The 24,339-nt window shown below is 44.7% G+C and overlaps 1 protein-coding gene across 9 annotated transcripts in view; it reads left to right on the forward strand.

The window, feature by feature from the left end:
* The window catches only part of LOC121537685 (1-phosphatidylinositol 4,5-bisphosphate phosphodiesterase eta-2-like), a 169,809-nt gene that overhangs the window by 95,944 nt on the left and 49,526 nt on the right, over positions 1-24,339 (forward strand). For 7 of the 9 annotated variants that reach the window (XR_005995121.2, XR_006657400.1, XR_006657399.1 and 4 more), the window contains exons 1-3: positions 4,448-5,234; positions 9,721-9,867; positions 23,500-23,743. Coding sequence is in view for 5 of the 9 variants with exons in the window: in XM_041845279.2 (XP_041701213.2) it covers positions 4,985-5,234; positions 9,721-9,867; positions 23,500-23,743 (641 nt within the window). In the remaining 4 variants the exon portion in view is untranslated. Of the gene's footprint in view, positions 1-4,447; positions 5,235-9,720; positions 9,868-23,499; positions 23,744-24,339 lie in introns of those variants that run through there. The other 2 variants (XM_041845283.2, XM_041845282.2) reach the window with 1 other exon arrangement.

Here is a 24,339-nt window from a genome sequence, read left to right on the forward strand (position 1 = left end):
TCCTGTGACAAAAATAATGCTTTCAAGGCTGGAAACATCTGTAGCAGCCTCTCAATACCTGGGAATAATGACAGCCATCGCGTCTTGCTGTGAGAAAGGAGACTTCTGTATTCAACATCAACAAATTCACAGTACTCCTTCAGATTCTCTGTGCGCACAGTGTAGATGTGAAAGTATTTACATATTTTGAAGACTATGTTCTCAATATCGACATCTAGTGTGTCTGCCCCGTAATGAACACAATTGTTCAAGACGTTTGCTGGGCAGCCCACACTGATTTTAAAGACTTGTTCTGCAATGACTTCTTTAAGTTTGCGAAAACATTCTTTCCTTCTTCATCACGCCGGATTCCCCCGAACATTGTATTGCAGTTGTCACCTGTAAATGCAATACATTTGGAAAAAATCCCATTATTTTCCAGTGTTTCTTTGATGTATTGCACGATCGTATCAGCTGTCTCATTTGGAGTGTTTTTAACTACGACTAATTTACTTTGCATGCCACCATTCTTCCAATCAAAATACTGAATAAGCAGAGGGAATATTTTCACAGCACCATGATTGCTCCCATCAGTAGAAACACCACAGTAAGATATGTCTTCCAGTGCTTTCAAAGCTATGTCTACAGAACGTGGTGCTATCACAGCGTTAACAATTGCTTCGGTCTTAGTACGAGCGCTTGAGAATTTTCGCGCAGTCTCGGAATAAGGGAAAGGCTTTTTTAACAAGGCAGACATGCAGTCCATTGATCTGTAGCTATTGTGATGCTTCATGGTGTGGAATGCAAAAACTCCCTCCGCAGCAGTAACAGAATCTTCTGTTTTACCTGCTCTCACAAAATAGTCAGTTAATTTACCTGACGAACTCTCTCCTTTTAGCTGCAATTTTGTGTTTTGCAGAGCTTATGTGGGCTTCTAGGTCGCTAGCACCTTTATTTGACACTGACACGTACGTGCCAGCTTTGCAGGTCATGCATTCTGCTTCACACGGATCCCGACCAAGACGAAAACACAGGAATTTTCTCTGTAAATCGTCTGTGAATTTACATTTGCGTCTGGGCATTTTTACGCTGTTCTGGAGCCATGTGCCACTGTTGACAAGCAAGCTGCTGCTCTGTCTCTTGGCTGTTGCCATGGTGAGGGTAATGATTGAGATGCAGTTTGACCAATGTTTGCGTAGGCCTACCTGACCGACCAATGGTGGCGTGTGAGAAGGCGGGACCTAAAGAGAAAGGTCAAAGCAATGCAAAACCCCCAAAACGCGCACAATGAATGGCGACTGTAGAAAGCAAAAGCCGAATCCCTGACATTTTGGGCGATATAGAAATCCTGGCCGGACGCATTTTTTTTTAGGTCTGAAAATAGGACATGTCCGGGAAAAAGAGGACGTATGGTCACCCTACTTCAAGTCTTGTTTTCAAGAGAAAGCCAATAAGTTCATTTCAAGTTGTCTGGTAAATATTAAATGAGTAGTGATCAGTTATAGCCTGCTGGATTCCACTTAAAGTTGTAGGTCTAGATACATTGTATTCTGGGTATTATTGAACTACATGCACTCTCTAATCACTCTTCTCAACAAGTTATACCTTGTATTATGTCACTGCAAAATCATTTCTATGCTGGCTTCGAGGCAAGCAACACTGAAGCATTCATGAGAGCATCAGATGTTCCGGACGACTGTGTGATCACGCTCTCCGTAGCCGATGTGAATAAGACGTTTAAACAGGTCAAACTGCCCTTTCCCACCTGGACAAGTGGAACACACATGTGAGAATGCTGTTCATTGACTACAGCTCAGCGCTCAACACCATAGTGCCCTCAAAGCTCATCACTAAGCTAAGGACCCTGGGACTAAACACCTCCCTCTGCAACTGGATCCTGGACATCCTGATGGGCTGCCCCCAGGTGGTAAGGGTAGGTAACAACACATCTGCCACGCTGATCCTCACATCTGCCACGCTGGCCCCTCCTGTACTCCCTGTTCACCCATGACTGCATGGCCAGGCATGACTCCAACACCATCATTAAACAACAGTGGTAGGCCTGATCACTGACAACGATGAGACAGCCTATAGAGAGTAGGTCAGACCTGGCCGTGTGGTGCCAGGATAACAACCTCTCCCTCAACGTGATCAAGACAAAGGAGATGATTGTGGACTACAGGAAAAGAAGGACCGAACACGCCCCCATTCTCATCGACGGGGCTGTAGTGGAGCAGGTTGAGAGCTTCAAGTTCCTTGGTGTCCACATCACCAACAAACTGTCATGGTCCAAACACACCAAGACAATCGTGAAGAGGGCACGACAAAGCCTATTCCCCCTCAAGAGACTGAAAAGATTTGGCATGGGTCCTCAGATCCTCAAAAAGTTATACAGCTGCACCATCGAGAGCATCCTGACTGGTTGCATCACTGCCTGGTATGGCAACTGCTCGGCCTTCGACCACAAGGCACTACAGAAGGTAGTGTGTACGGCCCAGTACATCACTGGGACCAAGCTTCCTGCCATCCAGGACCTCCATACCAGGCGGTGTCAGAGGAAGGCCCTAAAAATTGTCAGACTCCAGCCACCCTAGTCATAGACTGTCCTCTCTGCTACCGCACGGTAATGCTGCCGCGCGCCAATGTACTAGTTTCACTGGCCAATGTAGTTTCCCTGGCCTCTTACTCTGGGCATCCTTTAGAGACTTGAGCGGAGCGCCACGTCTAGGACCAAAAGGCTTCTTAACAGCTTCTACCCCCAAGCCATAAGACTCCTGAACAGCTAATCAAATGGCTACCCAGACTATTTGCATTGTCCACCCACCCCACCCCCTCTTTTACGCTGCTGCTACTCTCTGTTTGTTATCTATGCATAGTTACTTTACCTCTACCCACATGTACATATTACCTCAATTACCTCAACTAAACGGTGCCCCCGCACATTGACTCTGTACCGGTACCCTCTGTATATAGCCTCGCTACTGTTATTGCACAGCTTTTGTTTACTTAACATTTTATTTGTCTTAAAACTGCATTGTTGGTTAAGGGCTTGTAAGTAAGCATTTCACTGTAAGGTCTACACCTGTTGTATTTGGCGCATGTGACAAATAAAATGTGATTTGATGAGATCATAACACACTCCTTTTGAAGGCTTATGACTCTGTGGCTCTGCATTGAAGCCACCAGGTCTCTAAAGGATGATCTGCCCAGAGTACGAGGCCAGTGAAACTAGTACCAGGGAAGATTTGGGGTAAGGCCCTGCAATAGACTAGCGTTCTGTTCAGGGGGTGTACTTGTACATCAAGCTGCCTCACGCTACAGAAACAGGAGATCGACTCCTGCTCCTATGAGCCATTACGGCTCGCACAAGCCAAGGCTCGTGCAAGGCTACTTACTTACTATACATGCAAGTTAAAATCCACTTTTAATAGTCATAATCTATATTATGAAGACTCAGTTTTGTTAGTTATTTAATAGTTGAGTGTATGCAATTTTTTTACGTCAGCGTTTGTGCTGTGGCTGTGGTGATCAATTTGTGTCCGTTTATGTTCATAAAACAGATAACATTGCAATGGGAAAAGACCACAGTCCATAGTACCAGGTGTTTTTACATTGTCACAGGAGAGTAGGTTTCCAAGTGATATTTCAGATCAAGAACTTATATTATGACTTAGCCACTTTGGACTATATCGAATGCATGGGAATGTGTCCTCATTTACCCCGGTAGGATGAGGTGTTCATGTGTGTGCGTTTTATAACCTGTTCAACTCCATCTTTAGATGTGAAGCGGTGTCACTGACCATTTTATGAATGTTTTTTTACCCGCTCTTGTAACCACCCTAATTAATTGGGAGGAGAGCTGGTTGAGGATTTAACGGAGGCATTTTGAAGACCCGATAACACTTCAACAATCAACTATTTGTCTTCTGTGTTTTCTCAATAAGGACTGTAGGATTTGTTATATAACAATGGAAGAGGAGTCCAACTCTTTTACAATGGTAGGTGTGACCTGTTGCCATGTCAGATGTAAGGCTTTGCAACCCCTCTTTCATTCTCCCACTAGACTTTTGCAGCTTTCAAGTAAGTTTATAAGCACCTCTGCCAAAGATACATACTAGTATCCTATCATGTCTTTGAACGCTAATATCAGTAGGTCGTTAAATTAGCCAAAATGGAGTGTTTGTTTTCAAACGGGACCCAAGGTGATTGTACAGGTAGTCAGAACAGAGAAGTGGGAGAGTTTTTTCCCTTCCATTGAATGTAACTGGAGATTACGCTCTCTCAAAGAACTGTAATAATTATCCCGTGTACCACTGCCTCACTCTGAGGGAGACGGCGAGGGAGATAAAAGGAGTGTTTCATGTCTCTCCCTCGGCCCCCCCATTCTCTCTCTTTCTCGCCACACATTAAGTAAATCCCTCAGACTTGGATTAGAGATGTTGCACAGTTTGTAGTTGGCAATCTCTTTCTCTCACTACTGCCGCACACGCGTCTCCTTTCTCCCTTGTCTGTCTGAGAGGCAGTCTTTTGAACCCCAGCTGAAGAAGAAATTAGATATAATGGCACAACCCCAGTCTCGCTGCTGAAAGATGCAGGTGCACTTTTCTGTCATCCAAGATGGAGGGATATTGAAGAGAAGAAAAGAAAAGAAGGGGAGAAGAGAATGAGGTGTTCTGCTTATCAAGCTGGATTTATAGACTACCTGTTTCTCATTTAGAGAGTAGGAGAGCTGGCTACTGAAAAGGCCGTTAGCAGACGCTGTGACTAACTCTCGGCAGTCTACCAAGGAAACAGTGGCTGTACTAATGAACTCTACAAGGACAAGAGAAGCATCCTTCCAAATCATAACAAAACATTTTCCCCCATTGACCTCAGTCAATCATTTAGATGTCCTTGTTGCATTTGCGTTGAGGGAACACAGAGCTAACTCCGCCTGAGTGAACGTATCCGGGGCAACCAATCTCGTGTTGAGAGAAGCAAACTGGGTACCCACAATCCTTCAGCCATGAGCGCCTCAGTGATGACGAGCGGCCTCTTTCCCATGTCCTTTCCTGTGTCCTCTGCGCTGATGAGGTCCGCGGTGGCGGCCCAGGAGCCATGCCCTACCATGGACCAGGCCCCCATCCAGAGGGGCGAGAAGGAGAGGGTTGTTTGTAAGAGCCAGCAGCAGGCCTCCTTGTCCCGCCTGGTGGAACAGTTCTTCTGGATTGGCAGCAGCATATTGTCCTTCTCCAAGTGGAGGCTGGGAGACATGGGTAAGGATGGATGGATGGATGGCATTTGGAAATAGGTAGACGATTGACTACAGTAGCTAGTGTTCTGGAGGACGTTTTGTTGTGCACGATGTTCCACTTTTACGCTGTGCACATGTGATTCTGACATTCTCCTGAAAATTGCAATCAATTAAATGAAAAGACAAATCGAATGGGGGAACTTGGTGCTGCGCGCGAGTCTCAGGATTGTGGTACTAGATGTTGTTGGCACATGACGCATTTGTTATGCAGCCCTGGTGATACGTGGTTCTAGGTTCTAGGTTCTACCAGATGACTGTAGTGAGTGGGACTGTGGTGGAACAACTTCTCCTATGAGCCTTATTAGTTTCTGCTTTTTACTTCAGTGACAGACGTGTGTGTGTGTGTGTGTGTGTGACATAATGACTCCAGGCAATCCCCTCGAGCTTAGCCTAGTGCTCTAGTCTGCTCTGACGGAGTGCACTAAGGACGACGTGACTCCACCCCTTTGGCTCTCCTGGCCCACTTCGTTCACCCAGACTGCACTCCCACTGTGGCGCCAGATGACCATCACTGTGGTTTCTTTAACAGCATTAAGGTTGACACCAGCTTACCTCTGCCTCATCCTCAGCTGCCTCCTGGCGGAAAATGTGTCAATGTGTCCATCACCTGTTGTCTGGCTTCTGTTGTAACAACGTAAATAGCTGTAAAGCCCTCACACGATAAGTAGTAGTCTGAGTGTAGTTACCAATCAAGGTCACGGGGTAATGTGTTTTACTATAATCTTGTTGAGTCATCCCAAAACATTTGTTGGGAATTTTTGTCTGGGTAATTGTTTTATTGTTGTTGACGATCAGTGTAATTTAATTTGATTCGTTTTCAAGCAAGCATTTTTTTTTTGGTCAGTGTTCTCATTAAAAATGTTTGTTGAATCCCAGTAGATTTTATGTGGCTGTTTTGGAGGAAGGTGAAATAAACAAACCACTTGTGTGTTTTTAAATCAGACCTTTTGGGCCCAAAGTGATTTCTCATTTTTTCCTTCTTGTCTTGCACGATGTTCCACTTTTACGCTGTGCACATGTGATTCTGACATTCTCCTGAAATTGCAATCAATGAAATGAAAAGACAAATCGGTGTGATAAAGGGTCACTATGCCCAGGGATAATACCATGACAATTGATGTGTTTATTTTCAGTAGTTCCCAGATGTTCCAAGTTTTCTGGGCCGTGGTGCCATTTTGTTGTTGGCTGTCCTCTGTATACATTAGACTCATTAAGCACAGTCATGACACAAGACTGTATTTCTAACACTATAGTAGACTCATCAAGCACAGTCATTAGTTTATGATGCTGTCCTCAACTTTAATTTTTACATCTCCCTGTACTGTATAACCCTGAGTGTGTTTCCATAGCAACAGCTCTGGACCCGATTTAAAGGGTTAGTTTGGAGAGGCCAGTCTCTGGGCGACCTCTTACCCAATGAAGGGTTAGTTTGGAGTGGCCAGTCTCTGGGCGACCTCTTACCCAATGAAGGGTTAGTTTGGAGTGGCCAGTCTCTGGGCGACCTCTTACCCAATGAAGGGTTAGTTTGGAGTGGCCAGTCTCTGGGCGACCTCTTACCCAATGAAGGGTTAGTTTGGAGTGGCCAGTCTCTGGGCGACCTCTTACCCAATGAAGGGTTAGTTTGGAGTGGCCAGTCTCTGGGCGACCTCTTACCCAATGAAGGGTTAGTTTGGAGTGGCCAGTCTCTGGGCGACCTCTTACCCAATGAAGGGTTAGTTTGGAGTGGCCAGTCTCTGGGCGACCTCTTACCCAATGAAGGGTTAGTTTGGAGTGGCCAGTCTCTGGGCGACCTCTTACCCAATGAAGGGTTAGTTTGGAGTGGCCAGTCTCCCCTGAGGTTTTCCTCTGCCTGTTAGAGGAAGTCCTTGCTACAGTACGACTGCAGTATTTCTGTCACTCTCTGCCTGCCTGATATCTCTTAGCAGGAGCAGCTCACCTCAATCTTCATTCATCATATCACCAGTGTTTCACAATACATTCCTGAGGGGGGGGGCACATTTTGATTCTACCCACCTGAATCATTGAGCGGAAGCAAAAATGTGCCCCCCCCTGTGTGTTCCCAAGGGGGATGTCTGGAGAAACCCTGCAGTACGCACACAGCTGGAACACGTTTTATTTTCCTTCTTAGAACACGTCCCAGTTCTTTTCTACGGTGCTTCTGTGCAGTGGAGTTACATTGTGCAACATTTCCTACAGATTCCTTGACATTATCGTCGTCTTCATAATGTGTCTCTAACCCAGTTTGACGAGTTTGTCCGTAATTGCTCCGCCAGCTGCTGCTTCTCCAAGAGGGAAAGAGGAAGAGACATCCTAAAGAAGCCCCACTGGACTGTTGCCTAATTGATAAGAAGACCTTTGATTGTTCAGGCTTCCATGGGCTGTGAATAGCCTTGACGTTTCAAATGTATCGAAGTGGGTCATAGCCACTTTGGAAAAACATGCAGTGTTTATTTTCCCATTGCCAAATATCAGGGTGGGGTCAATTCCATCTAAATTCCAGCCAATTGCATTGAATACAATTGAATTGCATTCCTATGGAGAAATCCCATGTTCAAGTCAACAAAGGAATTGAAGTGACCCCAGCCATGTAGAATAATGTGGTGTTCTGTACCCAACAACCAATTAATTGACACATTCCATCTCCCCCAGTTTAGACCGACAGAATAACTCCTTGAAGGCATTGTCTCTCCCATCATCTTTGCCTCCCCTGTTTCTCCTGTTCCCCTCTACTATTTTGGACTGCTGTTCTGTACAGTGCAATCAGAATGTGGCTCTCTTTAAAAATAGTTTTGTTAGACCAGATTTAAATTAGATTCTGCCTTTTGAAAATCCAACATGGGCACCATGACGGCAACAGGGGGAGAGGGCTTTCTGCTCTGCTACTTTACCCTTCCCTACCAATTGATCTAACCCCTCTCAACACTGCTCTCTCACCACCTAACCCCTCTCTCCCTCGCTCTCTCTCTCTCTCTGTCTCTCTCTCTGTCTCTGTCTCTGTCTCTGTCTCTCTCTCTCTCTCTGTCTCTCTCTCTCTCTCGCTACTCTTCTCAGCTTACTCAATTAGTCTGTCAGCAGGGGACTCCTGGGGCACCACCGGGGCTGTCGACTTCTAACCCCCCAACACACACAGTAGTGTAGATTCTGTCCTGGAGTAGCTGTCTGTCCGTACCAGGGGAGATGAAGGCAGGGTATTGAGGGATGGATGCAGTCAGTGATGCAGTGTTGTTCTTCCAGAGGGCTGTGATGGTAGTACTGCAGCAGTTATTGGTCTCACCAGTGAACTACAGGATGTTTCTGGTTAAGGGGGTTTGGGGAAGAAATCGCCTTGCTCTACTCATTCACTCCTGCCAAGTAAAAAACTGGCGGCTGTGACAGCCGTATTCCCGTGACAGCCGTATTCCCGTGACAGCCGTATTCCCGTGACAGCCAAATCCATTTTGATTTGATTTATTAAATGCTGTGTGTGTGTGTGTGTGTGTGTGTGTGTGTGTGTGTGAGAGTAAATGTCTCAGAGAGACTCTCAATTGAACACGAAAGTGCTCTACACACATCTCACACACAGGAACAACAACTCATGTAACAGCTCTCTCTGACTCTAACCCTCTCTCTCTGACTCTAACCCTCTCTCTCTCTGACCCTCTCTCTCTCTCTGACTCTCTCTCTCTGACTCTCTCTCTCTGACTCTGACCCTCTCTCTCTCTGACTCTGACCCTCTCTCTCTCTGACCCTGACCTTCTCTCCCTCTCTCTGACTCTAACCCTCTCTCTCTCTGACCCTCTCTCTCTCTCTGACTCTCTCTCTCTGACTCTGACCCTCTCTCTCTCTGACTCTGACCCTCTCTCTCTCTGACCCTGACCTTCTCTCCCTCTCTCTGACTCTAACCCTCTCTCTCTCTGACCCTCTCTCTCTCTGACCCTGACCTTCTCTCCCTCTCTCTGACTCTAACCCTCTCTCTCTGACTCTGACCCCCTCTCTCTCTCTCTCTCTCTGACTCTGACCCCCTCTCTCTCTCTGACTCTGACCCCCTCTCTCTCTCTCTGACCCTCTCTCTCGCTGACCCTCTCTCTCTCTGACTCTCTCTCTCTCTGACTCTCTCTCTCTGACTCTGACCCTCTCTCTCTCTGACTCTGACCCTCTCTCTCTCTGACTCTAACCCTCTCTCTCTCTCTCTGACTCTGACCCTCTCTCTCTCTCTCTCTGACTCTGACCCTCTCTCTCTGATTCTGACACTCTCTCTCCCTCGACCCTCTCTCTCTCTGACTCTGACCCTCTCTCTCTGACCCTGACCTTCTCTCCCTCTCTCTGACTCTAACCCCCTCTCTCTCTGACCCTCTCTCTCTGTCTGACTCTAACCCTCTCTCTCTGACTCTGACCCCCCCTCTCTCTCTGACTCTGACCCCCTCTCTCTCTCTGACTCTGATCCTCTCTCTCTCTGTTGTTCTCTCTAGTGGAGAAATGCATGAGCTCCATGCAGACAGGGACCCAGATGGTGAAGCTGCGTGGAGGCTCCAGGGGACTGGTGCGTTACTTCTACCTGGACCAACACAAGTCCTGCATCCGCTGGCGGCCCTCGCGCAAGAACGAGAAGGCCAAGAGTGAGTGGTTTTACTGTCTCATTTACTGATTGAATGAATGAATGACTGACCTGCTTAGACTTAGAATTGACAGGAGTTGAGACTTGTCTGTTCGATAGTACTTGAATTACAAGTCTAAGAGTGAGTCTCTTTTACTAACTGGCTGGCTGGCTGGCTGGCTGGCTGGCTGGCTGGCTGACTGGCTGACTGGCTGACTGACTGACCCTCATCCAAGGTCTCACATTTTACTTCCCTACTTCTGTATTGACCTGGAATTAAAAGGAATTGAGGATTTCCAGCTTCACGGTCAGTTTGTAGTACATATTACATGTTAGTGTGAAAGTCCCTTTTAGTCTGTCTCACATCAACAATCAGCACTTCCATCTCTCCCACTAAGCCTATTGCTGTTGTACCGAACAGCACAGGAATCATTTAGGATTCACAGGAATCATTTAGGATTCACAGGAATCATTTAGGATTCACTTGAAACAAATGAACAATGGATATACATTGTCAAGACGGCTCCTTTTTTATTTATTTTTATATTTTAGAATGATTCTTAATAAAATAAAATAAAATATGCAGATTTGAATCGAAGGCAATAAAATGTGTAAAATTGTACAAGGATGTGAAGACTGTCACTAGGCACAGTATATAACAATTTCTCTATTGATCATTTCTCTACTGCCCTCCTGTACAGGACGTGATCTGAGACTGCCGTTCATTGTGAGACATATATGGTATAGATGGATGAGATCAGGGAAACGCATGCACACGCACACTGAAACAAACACACATCTGCACAAACACACACGCACTCTCCTCTCTGTGTTACATGCATCCACTGGTGGGTGCTCTGTGGCTATTCTAAAATGAACACTTCATCTATGCAGTTTAACTGAAATGCATCAACAAACATTATTGTATTAATTTGTTGGTAAATTCATTGATTACCGTCAAGGCGTACACTGCCTGAATGTAAGGTAAATGTGCTATATGTAGGTGGCTATATGTGACCGACCGGCTCGATTCGGTCTGATGTAGCAACATTTTAAATGTTTCTTTTTTTTTTTTTTTTTACATTGGATGAAAGTAGGAGCTCGGAGCTAGAAAATTGTATATCGTACACTGCAGTTGAGGAACAATGGGAAAGTAATTCTGCTTTGAATGTTGATAAACTTGTAACTCCACTTTTGAGAAAATGGCCCTTGAATGTTTTGGTACACCTACTGTAGAGTTTTTCTTTGTCTACACCCATTCAGGATTGTTAAATCTTAAACCTTAGCCCCACCCACCTCTTTAAGGATTTATATTATGAGAAGACAGAATACACGTTGTGCACTTCCCAGCATGAATCAAAGGCACAAAGGCTTTTGGACTAACTGATTGTTTTGCTCAGGTTGGATGGCCTATAGACCAGCTAGTTAGTCTTTCCAATGGGATTACAAATGTTCAACAGATCCACATCAACCCCAGGTGCTGGCATATAGAAGAATGACACGGAGAGAGCTCCTTGGAACCAGATATATATATATATATATATATATATATATATATATATATATATATATATATATATATATATTGTGATGTCACGAGAGGCTACACAGCTTTCAGCGGGATTGCTCAAGTAGTGCAAGGAGACCAGGTTCAACCAAAACAAGGATTTTATTAAAGGTCTTGGGAAACTAACGAAATTATAACACAATTCTGTTCTCGGGTGGCTCTTAAGGGTTAACAGTTCAGGGATGTCTCTTCCACATCCAAAATCATAACTCTCCCTCGCTCAAATAACTTTTCCCCAGCCTTACTGTATTCCACGTTGCAGCTAGTGGCCAACCCAGCAAAACGTCCTTCCAAATGTCCCACACGTATTTCCACAGGTGCATATATCCAAAGGTGAGTATTTCCCAAAGGTAAGTATCTCCAAATCCTTATATTCCTCATGGAAGTGGACGTGCAGCACTCTTGTCCTCCAGAGAGCCCAGCTTGGAGACTGTGTCTCTTCACCCCCAAACCTTCAGCTCATCAGCTCCTCATTTGTTTCAGCTGCGTGGGAAGATTGGCCATAGAGGGGTGGAGTTCCCGACCATACCAGCAGATGGAGCCATAGCTGTCTGGGTTTGCAGCCACCTCAGGGGGATGTAACGTCCCTCCAGGACACAGCCTCTCGTGACATCACACATCCCCCTCCTCGGGACCGACGTCCTCGTCGGGGTAAAGGCAGCGAAGAAGGCATCACGCCGGGAGAGGGCGTCCGCATTGCCGTGGTGCTTGCCAGCCTGCTCTCTCTTCAACTCCTCCACCTCTAGGACCAGGGACTCAGCCTCCTGTTGTCTCTCCTTGAGTTTCTTACTGAACGCATCAGCCTTGGTTTTAGCAGAGTTTAGCTTCTGTTGAGCAGCTTTCAGTTCCTTCTCTCTCTCTGCCTCCGCATTCTTCATCTTGTTCTCCAACACCTTGTACTTCTCCTCTGCCTTCTTCTGGACCTCCTTACTACTGCGCAGGGTCTCCTCACACTCCTCGATGGTCCTGCGCAGCCTCTCCAGCTCCTCCTGTTGCTTATGGAAGGAGCTCTGTTGGAGTTTAGCCTGGAGGATATCTAACTCTTCTGTCTTCATGTCTAACTGTTGCTTTAACAAACGATACCTCTCAGCGGTCCCCTTCAGACCAGACAGTTCTTTGTCCAGATTCTGTAGCTCCGTCTCTGTGTCGGTCTGGGCACCTGCCATCCCTATCCGAGCCCGGGCGGGAGTGAGTAACTCGGAGGATTGCACCGGAGCCTTCCCAGGATGAGTCTTGCCTCTCCGTTTCCGAGGTACTCGGGTTATCCTCTCCTGAGACTCTCTCCAGAGTGGGTAAAAGGCTGGGCAGTCTCGTCCAATTAGGACAGGGACGGGAGGGGAATCAACCACCCCCCGCCGTCGTGTGTATGGTTCCCCGTGTGCTGGTCATTGTAAGTTCAGTAATGGGGTATTCTCTGGTGTCCCCATGGACACAGGAAACTGGGAGGACTTTCCCCGGGGTCAGACACGTTGGGCCCACCAAATCCTTACGCACCAGGGTGGCCCGGCTACCAGAATCCAGTAAGGCCTCCACATCATGGTGATTCACAGTTACCGGGCAGGTGGGGGTCGATCTGGGCCGCCATCTACGACTCCCAAGAGCGAGGCAACACGGTGGGTGGGTGCTGAGCTGGAGGACTCCGCAGTGGGCATAGGTTCATCGGCTGGTTTCCCACACTGCCAGGAGATATGTCCCATCTCCCCACACCGGTAACACTGTCGAGTTTCCCCCTCCTGGTGTACTCTTCTTGGACCCGCCTGGTTTCTGGCTCCCCCTGGAGCCGGGATAAGTCCTGACGTGGCTGGGTTCGAGACCTTGGGGTCCTTTGGACGGGTTCTTCCCATTTGTGGTGGGGCCGCACTCCTGGGGTCTTTTCGGGAAGCATTCAGCATCTCCGCTGTGGCCTGGTACTTTTCCACAGCTTCCACGGTCAGATCAGCCGTGGTCAAGGCCTGTTGACTGATGAACCGTTTTGCCTCATAAGGCAGGGCGCGTAGGTAACGATCCACCACAACGGCCTCCACCACCGCTGCTGCTGTATTCCTCTGCGGATCCAGCCATTTCCTTGCGATTCGGACAAGTTCATGCATCTGCGCCCGAGGAGGTTGGTCTGGTTGGAAGGTCCAGCTGTGAAAGCGCTGGGCCATACCAAACTTTGTGAGTCCATATCTGCTGAGGATCTCAGACTTCAGGGCATCATAGTCAGTAACCTGGTCAGGGCCCAGGTCCCGGACAGCATTCAGCGATTCCCCGGTTAGAAAGGGGGCTAACAGACCAACCCACTGTTGCTTGGGCCAGGCTTCCCTAGTGGCCGTGGCCTCAAATGCATGCAGGTATGCCTCAATGTCATCGGTAGCTCCCATCTTAGATATAAAGTCACTTGCCTTTATTGGGCGGGTATTTTGGACAACCCTCTGTCTCTGCAACTGCAATTCCTCTGCCTTCAGAAGGTTGGCTTTCTTTTGCTCCTCCAAGAGAGCCACGTTTGCTTGCATCTGGGCTTGCTGGCCAGCAACAAGGGCTTTCAATATGTCCTCCATTTCAGTCGGCGGGGAGCCTACGGCCAACTTGGAAAACTGGGTGATCAAACCTTCGGTATCCTCCTCTGACATGCACTATTAACGCTTGAGCGTGCCCGTATTCTCCACCATCTGTGATGTCACGAGAGGCTACACAGCTTTCAGCGGGATTGCTCAAGTAGTGCAAGGAGACCAGGTTCAACCAAAACAAGGATTTTATTAAAGGTCTTGGGAAACTAACGAAATTATAACACAATTCTGTTCTCGGGTGGCTCTTAAGGGTTAACAGTTCAGGGATGTCTCTTCCACATCCAAAATCATAACTCTCCCTCGCTCAAATAACTTTTCCCCAGCCTTACTGTATTCCACGTTGCAGCTAGTGGCCAACCCAGCAAAACGTCCTTCCAAATGTCCCACACGTATTTCCACAGGTGCATATATCCAAAGGTGAGTATTTCCCAAAGGTAAGTATCTCCAAATCCTTATATTCCTCATGGAAGTGGACGTGCAGCACTCTTGTCCTCCAGAGAGCCCAGCTTGGAGACTGTGTCTCTTCACCCCCCCAAACCTTCAGCTCATCAGCTCCTCATTTGTTTCAGCTGCGTGGGAAGATTGGCCATAGAGGGGTGGAGTTCCCGACCATACCAGCAGAGGGAGCCATAGCTGTCTGGGTTTGCAGCCACCTCAGGGGGATGTAACGTCCCTCCAGGACACAGCCTCTCGTGACATCACAATATATATATATATATATATATATATATATATATATATATATATTACTACCAGTCAAAAGTTTGGACACACCTACTCATTCAAGGGTTTTTCTTTATTTTTTACATTGTAGAATAATAGTGAAGACATCAAAACTATGAAATAAAACACATGGAATCATGTAGTAACCAAAAAAAAGTGTTAAACAAATCAAAATATATTTGAGATTCTTCAAATAGCCACCCTTTGCCTTGATGACAGCTTTGCACACTCTTGGCATTCTCTCAACCAGCTTCATGAGGTAGTCACCTGGAATGCATTTCCATTAACAGGTGTGCCTTAAATGTTAATTTGTGGAATTTCTTTCCTTCTTAATGCATTTGAGCCAATCAGTTGTGTTGTGACAAGGTGTGGGGGGGGTATACAGAAGATAGCCCTATTTCGTAAAAGACCAAGTCCATATTATTATTATGGTCCTCTGTAGCTCAATGTGGTCCTCTGTAGCTCAATTGTTAGAGCATGGCGCTTGTAACACCAGGGTAGTGGGTTCGATCCTCGGGACCATCCATACGTAAAAATGTATGCACACTTTGGATAAAAGAGTCTGCTAAATGGCATATTATAAAATTATTATTATTATTATTATTATTATTATTATTATAGCAAGAACAGCTCAAATAAGCAAAGAGAAACAACAGTCCATCATTACTTTAAGACATGGAGGTCAGTCAATCTGGGAAATTTCAAGAACTTTGAACGTTTCTTGAAGTGCAGTCTCAAAAACCATCAAGCGCTATGATGAAACTGGCTCTCATGAGGACCGCCACAGGAATGGAAGACCCAGAGTTACCTCTGCTGCAGAGGATAAGTTAATTAGAGTTACCAGCCTCAGAAATTGCAGCCCAAATAAATACTTCACAGAGTTCAAGTAACAGACACATCTCAACATCAACTGTTCAGAGGGGACTGCGTGAATCAGGCCTTCATGGTCGAATTGCTGCAAAGAAACCACTACTAAAGGACACCAATAAGAAGGAGAGACTTGCGTGGGCTAAGAAACACGAGCAATGGACATTAAACCGGTGGAAATGTGTCCTTTGGTGTGGAGTCCAAATTAGAGAGTTTTGGTTCCAACCTCCGTGGCTTTGTAAGACGTGGTGTGGGTGAATGGATGATCTCCGCATGTGTATTTCCCACCGTAAAGCATGGAGGAGGAGGTGTTATGGTGTGGGGGTGCTTTGCTGGTGACACTGTCTGTGATTTATTTAGAATTCAAGGCACACTTAACCAGCATGGCTACCACAGCATTCTGCAGCGATACGCCATCCCATCTGGTTTGGACTTAGTGGGACTCATTTGATTTTCAACAGGACAATGACCCAACACACCTCCAGGCTGTGTAGGGGCTATTTGACCAAGAAGGAGAGTGATGGAGTGCTGCATCAGATGACCTGGCCTCCACAATCACCCGACCTCAACCCAATTTGAGATGGTTTGGGATGAGTTGGACTACAGAGTGAAGGAAAAGCAGCCAACAAGTGCTCAGCATATGTGGGAACTCCTTCAAGACTGTTGGAAAATAATTCCTCATGAAGTTGGTTGAGAGAATGCCAAGAGTGTGCAAAGCTGTTATCAAGGCAAAGGGTGGCTACTTTGAAAAATATAAATATATTTTGATTTGTTCAACACTTTTTTTGGTTAGTACATGATTCCATGTGTTATTTCATAGTTTTGATGTCTTCACTATTCTACAATGTAGAAAATAGTAAAAATAAAGAAAAACCCTTGAATTAGTAGGTGTCAACTTTTGACTGGTAGTGTGTGTATGTATACATTTTACATTTACATTTACGTCATTTAGCAGACGCTCTTATCCAGAGCGACTTACAAATAGGTGCATTCACCCTATAGCCAGTGGGACAACCACTTTACAATATATTTTTATTTTTTATATTTTTTATTTTATTTTATTTTTTAGGGGGGTAGAAGGATTAGTTTATCCTATCCCAGGTATTCCTTAAAGAGGTGGGGTTTCAAATGTCTCCGGAAGGTGGTGAGTGACTCCGCTGTCCTGGCGTCGTGAGGGAGCTTGTTCCACCATTGGGGTGCCAGAGCAGCGAACAGTTTTGACTGGGCTGAGCGGGAACTATGCTTCCGCAGAGGAAGGGGAGCCAGCAGGCCAGAGGTGGATGAACGCAATGCCCTCGTTTGGATGTAGGGACTGATCAGAGCCTGTATGTATGTATGTATGTATGTATGTATGTATGTATGTATGTATGTATGTATGTATGTATGTATGTATGTGTGTATGTATGTGTGTGTGTGTGTGTGTGTGTGTGTGTGTGTGTGTGTGTGTGTGTGTGTGTGTGTGTGTGTGTGTGTACAGTGGGGGGAAAAAAGTATTTAGTCAGCCACCAATTGTGTAAGTTCTCCCACTTAAAAAGATGAGAGAGGCCTGTAATTTTCATCATAGGTACACGTCAACTATGACAGACACAATGAGGGAAAAAAATCCAGAAAATCACATTGTAGGATTTTTAATGAATTTATTTGCAAATTATGGTGGAAAATATGTATTTGATCAATAACAAAAGTTTCTCAATACTTTGTTATATACCCTTTGTTGGCAATGACACAGGTCAAACGTTTTCTGTAAGTCTTCACAAGGTTTTCACACACTGTTGCTGGTATTTTGGCCCATTCCTCCATGCAGATCTCCTCTAGAGCAGTGATGTTTTGGGGCTGTCGCTGGGCAACACGGACTTTCAACTCCCTCCAAAGATTTTCTATGGGGTTGAGATCTGGAGACTGGCTAGGCCACTCCAGGACCTTGAAATGCTTCTTACGAAGCCACTCCTTCGTTGCCCGGGCGGTGTGTTTGGGATCATTGTCATGCTGAAAGACCCAGCCACTTTTCATCTTCAATGCCCTTGCTGATGGAAGGAGGTTTTCACTCAAAATCTCACGATACATGGCCCCATTAATTCTTTCATTTACACGGATCAGTCGTCCTGGTCCCTTTGCAGAAAAACAGCCCCAAAGCATGATGTTTCCACCCCCATGCTTCACAGTAGGTATGGTGTTCTTTGGATGCAACTCAGCATTCTTTGTCCTCCAAACACGACGAGTTGAGTTTTTACCAAAAAGTTCTATTTTGGTTTCATCTGACCATATGACATTCTCCCAATCCTCTTCTGGATCATCCAAATGCACTCTAGCAAACTTCAGACGGGCCTGGACATGTACTGGCTTAAGCAGGGGGACACGTCTGGCACTGCAGGATTTGTGTCCCTGGCGGCGTAGTGTGTTACTGATGGTAGGCTTTGTTACTTTGGTCCCAGCTCTCTGCAGGTCATTCACTAGGTCCCCCCCGTGTGATTCTGGGATTTTTGCTCACCGTTCTTGTGATCATTTTGACCCCACGGGGTGAGATCTTGCGTGGAGCCCCAGATCGAGGGAGATTATCAGTGGTCTTGTATGTCTTTCATTTCCTAATAATTGCTCCCACAGTTGATCTCTTCAACCCAAGCTGCTTACCTATTGCAGATTCAGTCTTCCCAGCCTGGTGCAGGTCTACAATTTTGTTTCTGGTGTCCTTTGACAGCTCTTTGGTCTTGGCCATAGTGGAGTTTGGAGTGTGACTGTTTGAGGTTGTGGACAGGTGTCTTTTATACTGATAACAAGTTCAAACAGGTGCCATTAATACAGGTAACGAGTGGAGGACAGAGGTGCCTCTTAAAGAAGAAGTTACAGGTCTGTGAGAGCTAGAAATCTTGCTTGTTTGTAGGTCACCAAATACTTATTTTCCACCATAATTTGCAAATAAATTCATAAAAAATCATACAATGTGATTTTCTGGAAAAAAAATTCTAATTTTGTCTGTCATAGTTGACATGTACCTATGATGAAAATTACAGGCCTCTCTCATCTTTTTAAGTGGGAGAACTTGCACAATTGGTGGCTGACTAAATACTTTTTTTCCCCACTGTATGCATGTGTGTGTGTATATATATATATATATATATATATATATATATATATATATATATATATATATATATATATATGCAACCAATTTAACAGGCCAACGTGACAGTCGTACACTACTCACCTTTTCGGTCTCAGAACATTGAGTGGGCTTGAGGTAAACTCAAAATGGTCACCACGTGCCTATTGAAAGTATACACACACTCCCCTTGCACAGTCTCCACATTTCGCTGCCCCAAAAAACCCCAAAGGTGATTACATAGGATGTCTTTTCTTAAAGATCTACACAACCTACTCCACGTTTTCAAAGTGAAAGAAAACGCTATGACTTTTTCCAAATGAACAACATATATCCATTGTTTTTGTCAAAATTGCTCAAGCTCAGAAAATGTTTGCCCTGTCATTGATGGACAGCAATATTCAAAACTTTAGTCATGACTGAGACTGGACCACTCAGGAACACTCAACTCCTCTTGGGAAGCCATTCTAGTGTGTCTTTGGCATTAAAATATGTGTAACTGTCTTGCTGAAAAATAAAACTCTATCCCCGCTAACATTTTACCTTGGCTTTGCTCCTTTCATATTTATTTGATCCTGACAAACTCCCCAGTCCCTGCTTGTGAAAAGCATACCCATAACATGATGCTGCTTCCACATTACATGAAAATACAGAGGATCAACTTTGCATTCACTCCACATTACTGGCTTGTAAGACAAAGTGTAAAGAAGGAAGCCTGCATTGTAAAACATTATTCAGGATTAGTAAATATTCAGGTTTCTTTTCTTACTTTTAATATTTGATTACCTTCATTTTTGTGTTAAAAAAGCATGACATTCTAAAATGTGAATTCAATTTAATATACTGTTTTAATTTAAGAATTCAAAGTTTTTGCATCAACTTGCCATGTGGCTCCGTTTTTTAGAGGATTGTGGGTAATTCAACATTTTTAGACTGATACTTTTTCTTAACGTTATCAGCATGTTTGAAGAAAGAAAAGCATATATATCAGTATTAAGCAGTTTGTTGTGCTATGAGGTGTAATGGATCATGATGAACGGATTTCAAAACCATCTGGCAAATTGACGTTCAAAGATGAGACTACCCATTCCCACCATCAACAAGGTCATGGGCACAACCCTTAATGCTAGAGGCACATGCATCATCGTTCAATGCTTGCAGTTCTACCTCCACTGACTGCTAGTGGAATGAGCACTGTGTTCAGCAATGCCTGCTAGTTGGTCCCCCTAGTTGATGAAGTAGATCTAATGAATAACAGTTTTGGAATTGATAAAATTAAGCTTGATCTAAGCCATTTTTTTGATGTTGGACTGAACTTGGTGTTTCAAACACTATACTATACATGTTGAAAATAGTTACCTAGAACATATCCTGTGTTAAAAAATCCACTCCAAATCATCCATTCTGTTTGCAACAAGGCCGTTAAGTAATACTGCAAGACAACACGGCAAAGACATGAACTTTTTGGCCTAAATTAAAAAAACTACAGGCTTGGGTCAAATCCAATACAACACAACACAGAGTGAAACCCTCTAATTTTAATATATATCTATATATCTACACACACACACACTACTGTTCAAAAGTTTGGGGTCACTTAGAAATGACCTTGTTTGGTCTGCTTCTCAAAAATGTTCTTTTTTGTGATCCGAACACCTCGAACTTCGATTAGTCTGTCCATAACTCTTTTTTCCAATCTTCCTCTGTCCAGTGTGTGTTCTTTTGCCCATCTTAATATTTTCTTTTTATTGGCCAGTCTGAGAGATGGCTTTTTCTTTGCATCTCTGCCTAGAAGGTCAGCATCCCAGAGTCGCCTCTTCACTGTTGACGTTGAGACTGGTGTTTTGCGGGTACTATTTAATGAAGCTGCCAGTTGAGGACCTGTGAGGAGTCTGTTTCTCAAACTAGACACTAATGTATTTGTCCTCTTGCTCAGTTGTGCACCGGGGCCTCCCACTCCTCTTTTTATTCTGGTTAGAGCCAGTTTGCGCTGTTCTGTGAAGGGAGTAGTACACAGCGTTGTACGAGATCTTCAGTTTCTTGGCAATTTCTCGCATGGAATAGCCTTCATTTCTCAGAACAAGAATAGACTGCCGAGTTTCAGAAGAAAGTTATTTGTTTCTGGCCATTTTGAGCCAGTAATCGAACCCACTATTGCTGACGCTCCAGATACTCAACTAGTCTCAAGAAGGCCAGTTTTATTGCTTCTTTAATCAGCACAACAGTTTTCAGCTGTGCTAACATAATTGCAAAAGGGTTTTCTAATGATCAATTAGCCTTTTTAAAATGATAAACTTGGATTAGCAAACACAACGTGTCATTGGAACACTGGACTGATGGTTGCTGATAATGGGCCTCTAAAAAAAATCTGCCATTTCCAGCTACAATAGCCATTTACAACATTAGCAATGTCTACACTGTATTTCTGATCAATTTGATGTTAACTTAATGGACAAAAAAATTGCTTTTCTTTCGATAACAAGGACATTTCTAAGTGACCCCAAACTTTTAAGCAGTAGTGTATATATTAAAACATTAAGACATGATCACTGAAAGTAACTGATCAAAAAGATGAAGTAGATCTAATGAATAACAGTTTTGGAATTGATAAAATTAAGCTTGATCTAAGCCATTTTTTTGATGTTGGACTGAACTTGGTGTTTCAAACACTATACTATACATGTTGAAAATAGTTACCTAGAACATATCCTGTGTTAAAAAATCCACTCCAAATCATCCATTCTGTTTGCAACAAGGCCGTTAAGTAATACTGCAAGACAACACGGCAAAGACATGAACTTTTTGGCCTAAATTAAAAAAACTACAGGCTTGGGTCAAATCCAATACAACACAACACAGAGTGAAACCCTCTAATTTTAAGTGTTGTGGTGGCAGCATCATGTTATGGGTATGCTTGTCAACTGCAGGGACTGGGGAGTTTGTCAGGATCAAAATAAATATATGAAAGAGCAAAGCCCAGGTCAAATGTTGGCGGAAAACCCGCGGTTGTCTTTTAAAAATCTAACCCTGTGATAATTACACATTGTAATGCAAAAACCACACCAAAATGGCTTTCCAATAAGTATTGAGTGTCCCTGAATGGTCCAGTCTCAGCCCTGACTTAAATCTGCTTGAAAATCAGAGACAAGGTTTGAATATTGCTGTCCATCAATGATTCCCAACCAAATGTACTGATCTTGAGCAATTTTGACACAAACTATGGGTATACAGGTAACTGCCAAAATAAAGGAAACACCAACATAGTGTCGTAATAGAGTGTTGGGTAACCATGAGCCAGAACAGCTTCAATGCGCCTCCCGAGTGGCGCAGTGGTCTAAGGCACTGCATCACAGTGCTTGAGGTGTCACTACAGACCCGGGTTCGATCCCGGGCTGTGTCGCAGTCGGCAAAATTGGCCCAGCGTCGTCCGGGTTAGGGGAGGGTTTGGCCGGCCGGGATTTCCTTGTCCCGTCGCGCTCTAGCAACTCCTTGTGGCGTGCCTGGCGCCTGAAAGCTGAATTTGGTCGCCAGCTGGATGGTGTTTCCTCCGACACATTGGTGCGGCTGGCTTCCTTGTTAAGCGAGCAGTGTGTCAAGAAGCAGTGCGGCTTGGCAGGGTCGTGTTTCGGAGGACGCACGGCTCTCGACCTTCGCCTCTCCCGAGTCTGTACGGGAGTTGCAGCGATGGGACAAGACTGTAACTACCAATTTGGATATCACAAAAAAAAAAAAAAAAAAAAATGCTTCAATGCACCTTGTCATAGATTCTACAATTGTCTGGAATTCTATTGGAGGGATGCGGCACCATTCTTCCACGAGAAATTCCATCATTTGGTGTTTTGTTGATGGTGGTGGAAAACGCTGTCTCGGGCGCCGCTCCAGAAAGTGTTCAATTGGGTTTAGATCTGGTGACTGTGACGGCCATGGCATATGACATTATTCGTTTTCATGCTCATCAAACCATTCAGTGACCACTTGTGCCCTGTGGATGGGGGCATTGTCATCCTATGTGGGCATAGCCATGGTAGCCAAAATAATGGCCAACCCAGCATTTTTATACATGACCCCAAGCTGGATGCTAATGCTTAATTAACTAGGTTGGCAGGTAGCCTAGCGATTTTAAGAGCGAATCCAGATCCGACTAGGTGACAAATCGGATGTGCCCTTGAGCAAGGCACTTAACCCTAGTTGTCGCTCTGGATAAGAGTGTCTGCTAAATGATTAAAATGTAAAACTTTAATTTAGGAACCACACCTGTGTGGAAGCACATGCTTTCAATATACTTTTTATCCTTCATTTACTCAAGTGTTTCCATTATTTTGGCAGGTACGATTTTCGCTTATTTCTTTCACTTTTAAAATGTGGAGTAGTTTGTGTAGAGCTGTAGGAAAAAAATCCCTATTTAATCCCTTTTTTTTAAATTGTATTTTAAGGCAGCAAAATGTGAAGACTGGAAGGGGTGTGTAGACTCACTAGCGACTGTATAATCAGTTTGGAAAAAATAAACTAAATGTTAATGAATTTCTTCCTGTAAAATGTCATTACCATCCCCTAAGTGTTTCATCTTAATAACATAGCTCAATATAATATGAATGTAAGGGTTATATAAATGGATTTGCTCCCTCAAGTGACTTCCTGATTCTCTATTAAGTTTTAATAGGCTACATTTGAAGTGCCTCTGGTTTCCCTCGAATACTTCCCCCGTCTTGCCACTTTTAACATGTTCCGGTTGGCAGTGTGAAGAGGGTAGCGGTAAAGCCCAAATTCAACGGTCAGAGTTTGTGTTTTTCACCTGACTTTTTCAGAGTGATGGTGAACTAACCATTGTTTCCTTTCTCCCTCGCTCTCTAGTCTCCATCGACTCCATCCGAGAGGTGTGCGAGGGTAAGCAGTCGGAGATCTTCCAGCGCTACTCTGAGGGCAGCTTTGATCCCAACTGCTGTTTCAGCCTGTACTACGGCGAGCGCTTGGAGTCCCTGGACTTGGTCTCCAGCACGGGCGAGGAAGCACGCACCTGGATCACCGGCCTCAAGTACCTGGTGGCAGGCATCAGCGACGAGGACAGCCTGGCCAAGAGGCAGCGCACCCGCGACCAATATCCTTACCTGGGCATGTTCAGCTGTCTCTGGGCACGGGTTTAGTCATCGGAGAGCAGGGTCATATTCATTAGTGCACACTGTAGCAAAACGTTTTGCAACATAAAAGGAGCCCTTGTAATTGGACAAGTTCAGTTGGTCCCTCCCACTTTTCTTCCCTTGCCTTGTGAATACGACCCACAGGTCAATTGGATTTCCATTCAGTCAGGTCAGGAGAGGAATTCATGTGCCATTTTTGTAGGGGTTTAACTGTACACGTATTCGTACCGAACCGTAAGGTACTGGGACCTCTCTGTTTGGCCCACACTGTGAACCCGAATGAATACAGACACTACCGTTCAGAAGTTTGGGGTCATTTAGAAATGTCCTTGTTTTCAAAAGAAAAGCAATTTTTTTGTCCATTTTAAAATAACATCAAATTGATCAGAAATCAAATCAAATCAAATTTTATTGGTCACATGCGCCGAATACAACAGGTGCAGACATTACAGTGAAATGCTTACTTACAGCCCTTAACCAACAGTGCATTTATTTTTAATAAAAAAAGTAAAAATAAAACAACAACAAAAAAAGTGTTGAGAAAAAAAGAGCAGAA

This window comes from Coregonus clupeaformis, chromosome 24 (assembly GCF_020615455.1).
Source record: "Coregonus clupeaformis isolate EN_2021a chromosome 24, ASM2061545v1, whole genome shotgun sequence".
In the NCBI taxonomy this organism is placed as follows: Eukaryota; Metazoa; Chordata; class Actinopteri; order Salmoniformes; family Salmonidae; genus Coregonus; species Coregonus clupeaformis.